The sequence below is a fragment of the Fulmarus glacialis genome, unplaced genomic scaffold (genome assembly GCF_000690835.1).
Source record: "Fulmarus glacialis isolate BGI_N327 unplaced genomic scaffold, ASM69083v1 scaffold5851, whole genome shotgun sequence".
NCBI classification, from domain to species: domain Eukaryota; kingdom Metazoa; phylum Chordata; class Aves; order Procellariiformes; family Procellariidae; genus Fulmarus; species Fulmarus glacialis.
In genome coordinates, this window is record NW_009190767.1 from 51233 (window position 1) to 68115 (window position 16883).

The window sequence follows — 16883 nt, forward strand, 5'->3', positions numbered from 1 at the left end:
AAAAGTTCATACCTTGTATGGCCAAAATGCTCTCATGCAGATTAATGCATGTGACTGCAGTACAAGAACTGAGAATTTCCTCTTTTTGCAAGTAACGCTATCAAGATCTCCACTCTACAAGGCACAGCGAAGACAAGTTTGAGACAGTGGGATCTGGAAATTTTAAGGAAAAACATTGTTTTATATACCAGGACCTGTCCTACTTTACATGGTACATGTTTTAAAGAATGACCAAATGTTTGAAATAGCTCCCTGGTGAATCACAGTTTGCAAAAGTGATTCAGAGATGATGAGTCTCTAAATTTGGCTATGCCAGAAGTTCATTGTTGCATTGTGCACCCACTCACCTCTTACATTCACCCAGTACTTCCAAAGATAAAAACTAGCTTTTAGTAGCTTATACTTAATACTTTCTGCCTCAACTTCTCACGCACTGCATTTGCTTCATGCTGGAGAACCTTCTTTTAAGAAGCTGCAATGGCCTTGTGCTTTTGGGACTTGAAACTCAGTAAGGGACACCACTTCTTACAGAAATGCCTTCAGTTACCACCATACCCAAGTTAGAAGTCTCTGAGGAAAAAAACAAGTTAACCCCCCCAAAATCTTCATCTCCTGTAAGCTCAGAGAATTGCCAGAATTCAGGAGCTAAAATACCAGAGGAGTTCATCCTTACAAAGCACGCTCCGTTTTCTCCAAGCTCTTTATACACATCCTGGGGGCAATTAAGTTGGATCCAATTGTAGCAGCAAAAACCAAATTTCACCTTAATCAGTGTGCTGAGTGCAACCGGGGACTAGAGTAGGAGACAGCTCCCTCTCTCAGGTACCCTCACCAACTCCATCTTTCCATCCACACTGCTGCCACAGGAGGATGGAGAAAGACCTATCATTCAAATATTAAAAACAGCAGTTGGACACTCCTTCCCCTTGCAGAAGAGTAACAATTGTTATCAGTCACCAAGTCACTTTAACGAACAAAGACCTGAGCAGTTATTCTGCTAGTTCTGCTGCTATATTACGTGGAGAAGACAATTTACTTTATATGCTTGGAAGAATATGCTTTAATTTAAAAATGAAAATTACTACTCTAAAAACAAAGCAGAAAACAGTAAGGTTGCAAACCTCCTTTTCACATACCACCAGTGGATGAGTGTACATTGTGAGAGATCAGCAACCCAAGTCTGAGAAAGCTTAAATCCTGAAGTATTAGCCAAGCCCACTTTGAAGAGTAGGTCCTAATGTCTTAAGCTATTAAATATTGTAAACCACCTCATGGGCTTGAAGTATTGCTGGCATTAACTGCCATTCCAACTGAAGCTGTGAAAATGCAATGCTTTCATGCCCCATCTGTACTACAGACATTGTAGTAAGGAAGTAGCTTATACTAAATTTGCTCTGCTACCTTCCTCCTCTCTCTGCTCCCCACTCCCAGAAGTCAGCGGAAACAAAATGGTGCAAAGCCATTATGAGTTGAGCAACTCCTTTCAAAACTAAGCAAAATTCTTAGACATAGAATTCCAGTTTCAAGCCAAAATAGCTCCTGAATAAATTGGTTACTATGCGACTATGCATCTCCCTTGCCAACTTCAGGCACTCTGAGACATCCAACAACTGTAAACCAGTAGTAAGTAGAGGCAGGTGCAGAGAGAACAATATTCAGGACCCAAAACACAAGTGAGGTTTTTCAAGAAAACACAGTTTTCTCAACTACCTAGGTGGCATGGTATCGCCCCAAAGCGCTGCCTGCGATACGGCCAATACCCTCCACGCTGGCCAGGCTCTCAGCTTTGCTACTTCTGAAGTTGCACTGATGCCAATAAAGGCTGTAACCACACTGACTGAAATCCTACTTTTGAACCGTTGCCTTACTCAGCTAAATACCTTAAGACGAATATGCTTTCATCAGATCTTGTGCAAAATAATCCTGAGGGGCATTGCTTTAAACGCAGCCAAAACAGGTTTTCTGAAGTGAAGCTCAATACAGAAAACTAACTTTCTAAAAGCAATAGATTACCAAGAGAAAAAGAAAATTATGATCATCTTTCTACATTTAGCAGCCTTAACAACACATCAACTGCTTCTCAGATCTCCCCGTTAGTTTAGGACGGAGGCTGCAGAGCTCTGTGCCAGCAGCTGCAGAAGGAAGCAATTCCATAGGGTGAATTTTGAACTTTCCTGAGCTTTGACCATCCCCTCCTCATTTCGCCCTCCCCCCAGCCCCGAAATGCACTAAAAGACAGCTGTCATCCTGTAAGTGGGATCTTAAAAGCTACATCAAGTGGGAAGGTAATTACAGAAAGGAAAAAAAAAAAATATAACTAGCAAATAAAATGTTTCACTGAAGATAAAAGCATCTCTTTCCAATTGTGTTTAACGTTTGATTTGTACACAAGAACAAGGTTCCTCAGTACTGTTGAGCAAGACTATCTGCTTCATTAGACCCAGAATAACTTTTTATATTAAGATACAGAAAGTATTTGGGAAATCATGTTGGAAAACCATTTGAAGTGACACTTCCTCCTTTTGGGTACAACAAAATCCTGCACCATCAATTCTCATTTCAGTTCTAGTGTTGGCTGGAAACTAACCTTCTGTCAGACACCACCTTTCTTGGCAGCAGCTAGAGGGAAGAAACAGAACAACTGGGACTTCCTGGCATTCATAAGTTAATTACTAATTCCTGCAACTCTACAGTTAACCCTACCAGTGCAAATCTCAGCTCTAAGAACTAACAATATCAACTCTACAAATGCATTTTATAAAGGCTCTGCCCTCTAATTCATGCTCTGCTATGGAATCAAAAAATCCCATAATTAAAAAAAAAAAAAAAAAAAACAGTCAAGTAATTGATCTGACACCTCAGTCACAGGGAGCTGCTGAGACAGGTATTGTGTTCCCCTTCACTCACAAAAATAGCAAAGCGGTCTACTCTGCCATGCAAGAAAGTGAAGATTCAGGGAAGTGAAGATTCAAAAAATACTTACTTCTTTCAGAACTGAATCCACTGAAGACCATATCAGAAATAAATCAAAGGAAACTGAAATGCATATATTCTTAAAAAAGCTCAATGCAGTTGCTGAAAAGAAAAATCTGAACAAATTCTTTCAAGCAGAAAAACAAAAGCAAAACTAGTATGTGCACATGGGAGGAAGGAATGATAAGGGTCCTTTCTAGGCTTTTCCATCTCTTTAAATATCTTTGTCTCCTTACTTCTTACATGCTGCAAAAGAGAAGCTGTTGTGGAAGCCCTGCATTGAATTAACATTTATTCCATGAATACAGTAGATGTTGGGGAAAACCCATTACAAAAGAAAAAGGCACAATCAAATTGATTTCATTATTATTGCCTCACTGAAAACCTATCTTCTTTTTGGGTTGTCATAGTCTTATGCTCTCAGCTCACAGTAAGAGTGGAACAGTAATCCTTTGCGAAAAAAAATGAAGTGACAAATACATATTGGAATTACTTGTTGCACAGTGATTTTAAAGAAGATTAAATGTGTAAAATACTACCGAACACCCTGAACATTTTTTAGGCGTATCAGAATCAGAATAATTCATGAATATGAAATAAAACCAAGTTATACTCAGTGTCCTTTTGGTTAAAAATATTAAGAAATTCTCTTGCCCATATACTGCTCTTCCACCTCTTACCTACACCACAGTCTCTTCAAGTACTTAACAGTGAAAAATAGAACTAGATGAAAGCAGAACACACCAAATACTCTACAAACGTTTCATCTGTTGCAGAGCACCTTTATGGCCCTGTACTCCCAAGGTTTCTCATACACTGCTGGAATTAAGGTTGCTGCTTTCCTCCTGATGCATGTATCTTCTATGCCCCAAAACAAACTTCGTTAGGAGACAAAAGTCTCCTAAAAAATAAGGAAAATTAAAAATTATTTCCTAATAGTGACAATTCTGTTTAGCCTGTGTGAGTTCATGTACTCACATGCTAACAGTACAGCAAAGCTTTCAGAACTAATTCAGGTAAACTGTTAAGAACAAACTTTTTTCTGATATCTGTCAGTTCCTAAGAAATTAATGAGGACACTTCCATACACGTTGCCATCCACCTGAAAGGTGGTTGTTAGCCTTTGCAAATACCTCATCAAAGAAAAAACAAGAGAGAATTTTAGCAATGTGAGCTTGGTAAACACATTTTTCCCTTCCAACAAATGTGCAACACAGTAAAACTAGCATTACATGTCACTGCGTGACAGAGTAAGTTAATAGTTGCTAACATAGAATTTTAACAGTAAGTAAAGCCTTCATATATATGTTGAGGAAAAAAATACACATTAAAAAAATCAAATGTGACTGAGAACTAAAAAATACATAATTAAAATGCAAGTTATGAAAAAAAAAATCTGCAAAAGAACTTCCCCTGTGTGTTACAGGATTGTATTTTTGTGGTTTTTTCCAAGAAAGCTCCTCATAACAGTAAACCGTCTGTAACTGATCCAGTGGTAAAAATATTATTCTGTTCTGAGTTAGCCTAAAAGACCACAGGCCAATGCTCAGAAAAAGGTGATTAACAAAGGCCGCTTTCATTCTGAAGGCCTGAAGATTTTCTGATCTGTGAAGTTTGGCAAAGCACAGGCTGCATATATAGAGACGCACACTAAAGCAGAGGTGTTCCATGCCTGGAAACAAAGTCAGGAGATATCAACCTCCAAATATTAGCCTGAAATGGAGAAAAGTTGACAGTGTAAAGAGAAATGAAAAGAAAGCAAAGAACTTCCTGTGAAAAGCCATTCCTTTCCAAGCCAGACCACTTTAGTGCATTATTGAAGTTACCACATTTTGATGTATTTGCTTCAGTGTAACTTCAAGTACAGTTACAACCCACTCCTCAAAACAGAACAGGGAAATAAGCAGACACGCTTATTTTTGGTAACAGAATAATCTTTGAACCCCTCTCCCAATCCTTTCAGCTCCAAATAAAGCTTCTGTTTAGGAAATGTGATATAAAGTTTCTTCAAACATTAGCAGGTAAAAAGTGAACTACTGTTTAGGATCATCAAAAAGCCTCTGTACGACAAGGGAAGGTTGGTCCAGAAAACAAGAAACATCCATCCTGCTGGGGTCGTTCTGAAAGTGTAATGCACTTTCTGTAATGTACACAGGCACCAGCTCACATGAGAAATAATTTCAATAGTAACAGAGTAAATAAGCCAAAACCCGACACTTGGAGAAACCTCCAATCTAAATAAATCTACAATTCCTTTGAAAATATTCATCAATAAATATAATTTCTGTAAGAACAATGGCAACATGCAAAGAAACTACCTAATACAGTCAAGTAAAAGCTGTTACATTAATTTAAAATTACCCTTTATTTTTCACAAGTTTTTCCAACACATTGTGCATTTTGGCACGGTAGACTTTGAGATAGTTTGCTTCAAGTTTCTTTAAATTACAAACAGTAGATACAGTAGGAATATTTTAAACCCATTTGTTTAAAATAAACGGCAAGTTAAGACCCTTAGCTTTAAAAGAGAGACTGCCACAATTTCATTTTCCTGATACAAAATTCAAGTAATTTTAAGTAAGAGTAGAAAATTGTCTTTATAAAACATCTTATTATTAAAATTTACCAGCTTTCTGAAAATAAACATCAAATTTCCAGTACCAATTGGGTGCAATTACACATTTAGAAAAATAAGTAATTTTAAATGAAGGTCACTTGGTGAAGAAAAGTAAATTTTCAACAGGATGAGTTTTTAAAACAAATGATAAGCCATTTTTTCTTAGCTAAATTATTTAATCCTTGCTTCTTCTCCACAATTAATTTATTTTTTCTTCTAAAGGTGTACATTTCAGTATTGAAAATGAATTAAGAAAACAGGCTACTGAGATGTTTTCCCTTCAGTATATACCAGCATATGGAATTATGGCTTATCCCAAACAATTGTATACAAGACTCACTTGATTTTGTTTTTATGCTGTGGTTTTTAATTGGTTGGTACCAAATATACACACCACAAAAATTTTAGCCGTGTCACTTTACTGAATGAAAATCACAATAAATTTTTCAGATAATTTTGTATCTAGGGTTGTTTGGGTCTTTTTCAACAAAGAAATGGATTCATCATAAAATGCTTTTCCATTTTCCCTCCTTACCTACTCTTTAAGACAGCAGAATGGAAAAACAAGCAGGACATGTTTACTTTGTGACTCAAGGCTCAGAGCAGATATTGAGAAATATTCAACAATTTTAGAACATTTTCTTTTTTTCATTCTCTTAGCACAAAGTAACTTTGCTGTCTAGGAACAGTAACTTAAAGTTTCTTTTATCACCATCTTCCAGAAGAAATCTATAAATAAATGTTTATGTAAAGAATCAAAACACTGCTGAAGAAGGAAAAAAAAAAAAAAAAAAAATATTAAGGATCAATAAATGATACTGCAATGTATCTTGTGCCATTCAAGATAGGAAGTCCTTCATGTAAATGAGTAAGTCTTCCTGGGTGCATGAAACTCCATCCTTTCCTGGGAGACTCAATGGAGCAGTTGTACCTAAGAAATTTACATCCACCTCCCTGCAGCAAAAACACAAACAAAACAAAACCCCTAGCATTTACCTTTTTTATCTGAGTAAGTTCCTTTTTATTTATCCACAACTTAGCAAAATATTTTGCTACTATTAATAGGCTATTAACAATATTTTTTTTCTTACTATCCCTACTAACAAGGTTGTTTAAATGACACCATCTTCAGAGCAATACATAACAGACAGGCATTTGCAAAGATTTCCCCTTGCTTTGCTTTAGCATTCCCTGGATAACAACTCATTGAAGCAGCAACTCTGACAAACAGATCTTCAATAGCTTTACTGTAGATGATACCAGGGAGAAGCAAATCATGTTCACAGGCCCTGTTCCAGGACTGCATCCCTACCCGGGATGGCATTTAAACAAATCTTAAGTAAATTAATCTGGCTGTTGCTTTCCAAGTAAAGGTGTGTTTTCTAAAGTAATAAGTTTGAGAAACACACTTATGGGTGTTAAGTAGGACTGTGAATAACATAGGTTTCTAAACAAAACAGGTTAAGTTTCTCTACAAGTCAAAGCTGGATATTATTGTCACTGCCCTGCCTATCTCCATACTCTGGGGACTGTTTAGTTAAATTATTTTCTACTCTGATATTGATTCATCTCAGAAAAAAAACAAAAACAACAACACCACCACCACCAAGCAAACAAACAAACAAAAAACCCAACCTCCCCCCGCCCCGCCCCAAAACCCCAACAACAAACAGTTGAAAATTTTCATTCTGTAGCTGATCTAAAAAAGAATCATTAAAAAAGTTGTAAAGAAAAGAAGCCATTTGAGTCAACTTGAGACTATTTAAAGTATTTTGAAAAATTAGTTTTCATTGTACAGAAATTAAGCATTTCAGAAACGTTAAAAATGAAATGGCTAACATCTTCAAGGTTTTTCTTTAAACCCTTTCTCTCCCACCATCTGAAACCATTTTGACCAACTCAGCCTGACTGCATCAACAGTTCTGGATCCTGCAATCAAGCAAATTTGTTTTTGTCAAAAAACACCAAGGAATAATATATCTCAATTTGTGATGCACACTTTGCCCTTTTCAACATGATCTTTAAGTATATCCCTTTGGGCTCTAGTTTGGAAACAATATTAGACACTCAAAGGACATTTTTTAAGTCAGTAAGTTGTCAACTTACCTGGAAGTCCTCTCCTACTTTGTTGAGAGCAATGTTGATTGTGAATGTAGAGGAGTCATGATGAGGTCTGAGTGCCCGTTGTCTGTCAGGGCTATATTTTACAACAAAATTCAATAAAGCATACCCCTGAAACAAAATACACAGTCAGACTTCAACATGTGAACTTCCAAGTCACACACAGGGTTCTCGGGGGTTTCTTTTGTTTAAAGTTCAGTTAACAACAACATTCATCTATAACTACTGCTACATCAACTGCCCAACCAAACAGGGTATATTCAATAAAATACTTAGAATTACTCATGCGATGCAGTAATTATCTGCAAAAATTTTAAACACATACCTTGGTATAATAGCCAGCAAACACTTTTAGCGTTACTGGTGCAATGAACTCTCTTATGAAATGCAGCCATTCATTATCGAGTCCGATTTGCTTCATATGAATATCATCAGTTGGGACATTTTCATAACCTCCAGAAATACGGCTGTCCTAATGAAAACACCATAAATAGCCTTGAAATATGGACATGGAACACTTCTGGCACTTCTACAAATATTTATTTGAAATCTGCATAATCACAGAACTGCAACAAAGCAATGCTTTAGTGGGCATATGTGAGCCTGCTGTACAGTAATTTCACAGCTAACTGCTGTGGAAAAAAAATCTGCTGAGCTATCAATGAGCAAAAATTGCAAGTTTTTTTAAAAGGTGAGTCAATATGGATGTGTTGCCTGTAAATAAGGGCTTCCCAAGGTAATGGTTTTATTTATTGACATGTAGATACAACTGAAGTTATATCAGATCAGGACAGTACAGGCCTCAATTTGACATTGTAATAAATGTTGAAATAATTTGAAGATAAAAGTATGTTAAAATCCTTTCTGGAGGCTCTTCCCTGCAGTAAAATAATGACTGTAATTTATCTAGTTTCCAAGGTACCACATCTGTCAATATGACAAACATTCCTCCGATTTTTGCAGTAGTTAATGAATACCTTGGACTTTCTGCAAACACAAACACAATAGCTCGTAACATTTGTGGGTAACTCCTTATGGGGACAAGTCTGACAAATTAGTACTGAAGAGGTAAACGAGTAACACTTCTCTGAACACTTATCAACAGCTATCCAAGATCAGCCTTGGATAACTGTTGGATAACTCCTACAGCAATTGCACCACTGTTAGTGTCTGAATTTGCTAGTTCAAGCTTAACTGAGGAATGTCTCTAAATCTACTGAACAACAAGCTATGTGGTAGACTAAACTAAGCATTTTATAACCACGAAGCAGATGTCTCGGGTCATTGGCAATTGTTGGAATGTTTGTTGCAGTACACTGTGACTTACTATCATAAAGGTACTCACTCATTAAGGTCATGTTTATATAGGCTGACACTTACTTTGTGTTTTCCACCAGACCATTGTCCAAAATGTTCCATTTCTTCTACCAATTCATCACAGGCGGCATCAGAAAATATGGGAAACCAAAACACATCTGGACATGGCTACAAAAGCAAAAAAAAAAATTTAAAAACTACATTAATCTTAGTGAGTTAAGCTTTAACAGCTTCTTTTATTTTCAACTGCTAAAAAAAGGACATCTTCACTTTTCTTCGTCACTAAAGAGTATCAGCTGTTCTCATCTGAGCCTCAGATACATTTAAATAATTAAATTTTGTCTTGACCCACAAGCACATTCTCACAGAATGAAGCAAAAACTATGAGCTACCTTGTAAGCCGTGACCCAACGTTAACAGCTGCGTCAGTGTACCTACATATTCTGTGCCTTGGTTGCTCTAAATAACAACCCTGATCTTCTACATTACAATCTATTAAGAAAAACAGTTTAAAACTTAACATTGTTTTAAACATAAAAGCAATTTATCTCAGCTTCTTAAGGAAGCAAAGTTTATTAAATCACTGTCCCTAATTGTCACAGAACTGATCATCCAACACTGGTGCAACAATTATGATCTTAGAAGTGCTCTGTCCAGATCAGTTGCATAAAAGCAAGCAGCCAGGCAGACAAAAAAAGACCTCTTCGTACCCAGCAAAAGGCTTTACCTTGGATTCATGGTTGTCAGACCTTAGGAATCCATAGGGAAAGGCAAACTCCAGGGAAAGTGTCTAGATAAGCTTGCCTTTACTAGACACCAGAAAACACAGCAATCTGCTACACAAATTTTATTAGGCCTTCTGCTAGTGGTACTAGCTAGTTCAAATAAATAAGCCAAATATATCTGTATTTTGGAGAAGGCAACTACTTAGACAACTACATTATTCTGAGCAATCTAGCAACTATTTTTTGGACTCCCCTCATCTAGTTTTCAAAATGGCAAAGATTCAGTTCTGATCCAAAACATAAAAAAGCTGTTCAGCCACAGACCAAAACAGCATTTGCATGGAAATAGTTACTGTATGCCAACTTATTATCAGTCAGTCCCACAAATTTTAAGAAAACTACTTACACCCACCTGTTCTACTATATTATCAGTGAAGATCTTTGAGTAGTTGGGATTTATATAGGTTTCCTTCCAGTCCTAAAAAAACATTATTTTAAAACATTAAAACAGAACAAATGAATTTATAAGTGACAAAAAATAATTTATGTTCTATTCATTTGCTCTACTGAAAGCATTGGAAACAATTAAATAATTTCTTATACCCATAAACGAACTCATTCTCAACATGTCAAAAATCATGAAACCTGTTACATCAGGGCCATATCTCCAACTCCTTACTCCAGTCATCAGTTGGCTTGTGATATGATATATTGTCATTTGCTTAAATGGCTGGTAGAGAACACCTTTTAGTACACAACCAATATTTAATGCATAATAAATAAATGTTCTTCATTTAAAGTCTTTAAATTGCAACTCCTTTGTAACACACAAACTTTACAACTTTTTCAAATAAAATAATTGTTTCATCAATAATTAGATGCATACCACAGGATTTTCAAATATCTGCCAGAGGTCATTGTTGTAGTGGGAGGTATTGTAATTGGCTGTAGAAATAAGTCTTCCAAATTCATGTCTGTTGGTAATGTACATGAAAACACCCTATATCAAGTAGAGAAAATGTCATTAGCAAAACTGCCCATCTTAGCAAAAATGATGTTTTAAAAAAGTCTGTTTGTCCATGCCTGCACTTTCATAAAACATATCACACATGTGTACATACATATTATACACGTGCTGTTCATTTAGCATCTCTAATTTTCGAATGGTTTATTCTAATCACCAACTAGTGTTCATATTTCTTGTTTACAAGCATTTGGTTGAATTTATTTTCTAAATGCATTAAAGCAAAACATAAATAGTTCATAATGTAAACCCACATACAGTTATAGAAAGGAAAAAACAGAGAAGTGGTTGGTTGATTTATTTTCCACAAAACCTAAGCAGACACATTGGAAGCACCTGTTCTCAAACTGAAAATACTCATACAAGAAAACCAACATCTAGGGTTTAGTTTCTGATTAAAAACTGAAAGAATGAGCTAACAATAAAAGGTCTAATGGAAGTCAGAACAAGAAACTTATTTCAGAGTATTCACTGAATGATCCTTCTGGTGAATTGGCCTGAAATAAAAAGATATTGGCAAATACAGCATATAAGAATATTCAGATCAGGGTACAAAACAGCTGAGCACTGTGAAGTATGTTCACCTAAGCAAACATTACAAAATATGTGCAAGATACCAAGTGTGGTAAGATACAGCTTTATTACCAAGCTATTAACGGAAGATATTAACAAAACTCTCTTGATTAGAAATCACAGCAGAGAATAATCTTTTTTAAAAGAAATTTAGGTTCTGTGGGGTTTTTTTTAGTTTACTGTTTTTCAGACTAAAACTCACTTCTGAAGTGTTTGGGACTTTTGGATTTGCAGCAGATGAAGACATTACCATTTGGATACTTCGGTATTTCTGTCTATGTTTTTGTCTGAAAAAGAGTTAAACTGTTAGAAAGATAATGATTATGTTAAACACGTGCCCAGTTTTGGGCACTTACCAAATCATAAAACAGCTGCAGCAGGGAGAATAAGGAAGGTCTGGGTCAAGAAAAACAGCTTAAAGTGACACCAATTTCACAACTGCCCTGTGTGGTCCCCGAGGGGGCCTGGCTGACCTGCTAGCAATTTGAGCTTTAGTCCTTCCTAGGACTGCTGAATCAATTTTAGCTTCGGAAGCACAGCTTCAGCACACGTTGCCCTCAGAAGCACTGAGAAACCTCCCTGAGGAAACAACAAGCCTCTCTAAGACGCTTTGAGCTGGTCACAAAGAACCTGTTCCTGGCAAAAACCTGAACCTTAGAAGACTTAAGAGAAAGCTAGAGCAGTACTTCATTAGAGTAAGTGGACAGAGGAGAAGTATCTTCCTGTGGTAGAATAATACTGCACGTAACAACTCATGAATAAAAAAAATAAAGCAACACCTTTGGGGGTCTGAGCATATGGAATGTTTCCGAAGAAGGGGAGTCTTTTTCCCTTTGTAAAGTCTAAAATGAAGGAGAATCATCACATCAGTTTTCTGATACATAATCTCTTTCTCTTTTTCCGACTACTATTAGGTTTCCAGTTACATTAGGGAAATAGCAGCCTTTGATCAAAAGCTGATATGCCTTTACAGACAACATGCATCTCCAAGCAAAGCTCATAATACACATGTCAAAGCTGTTTCCACCAGCCCCTTCTCATCTGCTGCAATACAAAAACAAGCACGTACCAGACCATCTTACAGCACAGACTGAGAAAGAGGAAAAGAGAAAGCAATTTTCTGATGAGCCAGTCAGATTAGTTTAATGAGCGCATGGGAAGCACAGGTTTGCAATAACTGATGCCAAGAAGGTTTGAATACAATAGAATTGGACGGGGATTTTCTAAAGAATCAGTACAAACAAAGGAGATCATGCCTTGTTACGAGGGAATAAAAAAATTAATACTTGCCAACTTTTCTTGTTCAATTCAGCAAAATTATTTTTCAATGCTATAGTGTCTGGAAATAGGTCTGGTTTAGGTCTTATTTGTTTCTGTGCTGAAACTAGTGTAAATATCAGTAGAAATGTGGATTTACATATTCATATTTTAACAGTACAAATAAGTTTTCTCTCATTACTTACAGCTTAATGCAAGTAACAAATTTCTGATACAGTTTTAATCTATCTGGAAAAATTAATGAGTAATTTCATGCTCCCTAAGAAGACTCGTACAATTTCATAAATCACTTGGGCTTTTTATATCAACACTGCCTGCCATTAGTTCAAATACGTATCTACTTAAATATAAAATTGCAAAATATTCCAACTTAGTCCGCTAGAAGTTTCACACTATATAAAAACGTACATAATCGAGATGCTCTAAATGCATTGATAAGTTTGAAGTCATATACAGCAGAGAAGTTGAGCCCTCTTTCATCCTGTTGAGGTTGCGCCAATGAGGAAGGTATTTTAACCTCAATAGGAATTTTCAGTGCATTTAAATAAAAACCATCATGCAGTCAGTGCATCAGTGCACTGGCCTTGCAAAAACCTCTGTTCTCAACATTTTAAAGAAATACAGCTAAAATGTTCTATGTCACAAAAATTGGCCAGTACTTTGAATTAGAAGTAAAAATACAATATCCAAGATCAACCAAGTGAAGCAGTCAAGTGTAGCAGGACACAAAGAAGTCCGTGTGTATTTAAAAGCAAGCCGTTATAGATACACCTTACCATTTCCCTGGCATTCCAGGATCCAACTTATCACGCATAAAGTAGTTCTTTTCTTTCATCTCTGATCTGAGAGTTTGTCCCTTAATTAAGTATATATTAGCCATATAAGGAATATTCCATAGTCCTCTGTAAAAAAAAACAAATCCACATAGTTTAAAGCCATGAAAACTAATTTGTTGCCTATTCTATCAAATCAGCATCTCTGTATTTGCTGACAAGACTAAGCAAGTTTCAAGGAAATGAAGCTGAAAGGTTCCCAAGACATTTGAAAAACTACAGCTGGACATTGTGGACATCTCAAACGTAGGCGTAGGCAGTAATTCAACTTTTATGAAGTATTGTTATAAAAAATACAAAGGTCAAATTCTCTAAAGAGTTTTAACTACAAATGTACTTCATGTTTCCATAGTTAAGGCAATCAGTCAAACTCTATAATATTGTTCTACACCACCAGATGGAGAAAGTAATTCTAAAACAGATTTTTAAGTGAGTTGAAAGACCTCACTGATGCTTCACACAGCTGGTCTGACCTCCTCACACAAATACCCACAAACCACAGCAGGCCACGTATTTATGTCAGTTGGGCCAATATCAACAAAAAAGCATTGCTGTCACAAGGCTCGCTCTGCAGATTTCCTCCCTCCCAGCGCTACGAGCATATCTTTCGATATGCAATTGAAAATGAGCCAGTCCTATTCAAGCAGTCAATCTGTTTCAGACCTTTTTGTTCCTCCAGGGCAATGAAAAGGCATCACCACATGGGAAAGTTAAGGTTAGAACAACTTACATCACATTCCTTTAGGGGAAGGACAAACCCAAAAGGCTATGTGACAAAAGTATTTCTCAAGAGCTCCTTAGGATACATCTGACATAATATTCAGGAAGAAACAAATGAAGAAATTATAGTTGTTCAGTTGATTAAACATTTGCCCCAAAGAGATGAAGAAGTCATTTGATGAATGCAACAATCATTTCTTTTGACTGAGATTCCTGGGATACAGAGTTTTGGGTTTGCTATTTGGTTATCTTGCCATTTTCTGTATTATGCACTGCGAGAGTAATCAGACACAATCAGATAGGTACTAGTAATGACTATGTCCATTACTAATACCAGCTCATTGTGTTAAACACTGCTTTTTTATTCGAGATGTGAATCATAGAATAGAATTATAGAATCATAAAGGTTGGAAAAGACTTCTAAGATCATCAAGTCCAACCGTTAACCCAACACCACCATGCCCACTAAACCATGTCCCTAAGCGCCTCATCTACACGTCTTTCAAATACTTCCAAGGGATGGTGACTCAAACACTCTCAACCACTTCCCTGGGCAGCCTGTTCCAAGGCCTGACCACTCTTTCAGTAAAGAAGTCTTTCCTAATGTCCAGTCTAAACCTCCCTTGGCACAACTTGAGGCCATTTCCTCTCGCCCTATCGCTTGTTACTTGGGAGAAGAGACCAACCCCCACCTCGCTACAACCTCCTTTCAGGTAGTTGTAGAGCGCGATGAGGTCTCCCCTCAGCCTCCTCTTCTCCAGGCTAAACAGCCCCAGTTCCCTCAGCCGCTCCTCATAAGACTTGTGCTCCAGACCCTTCACCAGCTTCGTTGTCCTTCTCTGGACACACTCCAGCACCTCAATGTCCTTCTTGTAGTGAGGGGCCCAAAACTGAACACAGGATTCGAGGTGCGGCCTCACCAGTGCCGAGTACAGGGGCACGATCACCTCCCTACTCCTGCTGGCCACATCACTTCTGATACAAGCCAAGACACTATTGGCCTTCTTGGCCACCTGGGCACATTGCCAGCTCATGTTCAGCCGGCTGTCAACCAGCACCCCCAGGTCCTTTTCCTCTGGGCAGCTTTCCAGCCACTCTTCCCCAAGCCTGTAGCGTTGCATGGGAATGGGAAAAAACAAATGGGAAAACAAATGCATTCCTATGAAATAGAAAAAGCTAAACAATAAAACTAACCTAAGCTCTTCAGGAATACCAGATTGCATGAAAATGTAAGAATATGTTGGTAATAACCATACTGGGTGCCTTAACTTTAAAAATTAGCTTACAATTACTTACACTCTGTTCCCTTGGACAATATCAACATAATCTTCTGATCGAGCATAATAGCCATCTGGGCTCAAAGCACCCCAGAAATTGGACCAAAGCTTCCCATGACGAGTTACGAGCGGAGCAATTATCCTTCTGTGAAGTGACATTGAATAAGAAAATATGAACCTTTATACATAGACTATACATCAAAATATACCAGCTTTCCTCAGTTTGGAGTACAGTGTAGTTAATACACCAACGACTGTCAAATCTCGGAACAGCTATTCTGAACTTAAGCTGGAAGAAACAGCATCCAAGTACCCACTGCCCAGAAACAACATCAGTGTAACAGAAGCAAAGATTCCTATAAATCGGAGGTGGCTTGATTTTCAGCCAAGCAAAAAAATACTGCCCACAGCATAATGACAAAAAGCATCACAAAGTCAGAGACATGAAAGGAAAAAGAAAGAAAAAAAAAAAAAGAAAAAAAAAAAAAAATCAAACCACACACTGAGACTTAGCTTACTCAAAATTTAAGAGAGTCAAAAGGGGAAATCTAAGTTGACCAGAATAAAAAGAATAAAATGGTACTTTGTTTCAGAGGGTGCCTAGTGGTAGATACATTTTGCAAAGCTTCTGTTTCTACCACCTAGTGTACCTGGCTTTTAGCCTCTTTCTACAACAGGAAATATTACAAGTAATATAATGTAAAGGACCAACAGCCACATCTTTACTTAAGCTCCAACCCTTCTCACTAGTAGGTCAAAACAGACATTCATCCTTCTGTGATACACCTGAGATTCCCAGATTTGTTATGAAGAGGCAAACACCACCTACCTACCTAACATGGGAAGTTACAAATTGGCAGGGGTGAAGTGCATAGCATTCACAGCAGGCCCAGTCTGCTGAAAGCTGCTGCTGATAAAGTCAGCTTTGTACAACTTAAGAGATCATACTAATACAAGGAGAAACCGGTCATTAGAGCTGCTTCATCTCCAATACCTTTCCACTATTTTATTGCATCTATGATCTAAAAATAAAGTAATAATACTGCAATACTAGAGTAATAAACTCTAGGGAGTGTTTGTTTGGTTTTGTTTTGGCAGTTTTTTTGTTGTTGTTTGGGGTTGATTTTTTTTTAATATTTTGTGTGTGACCAACTTTGAAATCATTAGTCAGTGAAATCTTAATTCATTTCATAAAACCTGCTTACACCACACCATTCGCTTCAGAGGAACTTTGAAGCATTTGCAATTCACACCAGGAATTGTTGCTTGACAGGAACAAAATGCTTCGTGAATTGTTGGCCTCCAAGCCTGTTATGAACTATGGCAATCAAATACCACAGGTAAACAAAGAGGATCTAACCCTGCAAGAACAGACAGGATCTTATTTTCTCTGGATGGGCCCCAGAGAATCCCTTCAAGTTGGAG

At 37.2% G+C, this 16883-nt stretch overlaps 1 protein-coding gene across 1 annotated transcript in view; it reads right to left on the bottom strand.

Moving 5' to 3' along the window:
* Positions 1 to 5319: 5319 nt before the first annotated feature.
* The window catches only part of LOC104083046 (procollagen-lysine,2-oxoglutarate 5-dioxygenase 2-like), a 30234-nt gene continuing 18670 nt past the window's right edge, over positions 5320 to 16883 (bottom strand). Inside the window, 10 exon segments of the mRNA XM_009586407.1 lie at positions 5320 to 6544; positions 7697 to 7822; positions 8037 to 8183; positions 9092 to 9196; positions 10166 to 10231; positions 10640 to 10753; positions 12130 to 12192; positions 13405 to 13421; positions 13424 to 13530; positions 15478 to 15603. Of these exon segments, the coding sequence (XP_009584702.1) occupies positions 6389 to 6544; positions 7697 to 7822; positions 8037 to 8183; positions 9092 to 9196; positions 10166 to 10231; positions 10640 to 10753; positions 12130 to 12192; positions 13405 to 13421; positions 13424 to 13530; positions 15478 to 15603 (1027 nt within the window). The 3' untranslated portion in view covers positions 5320 to 6388.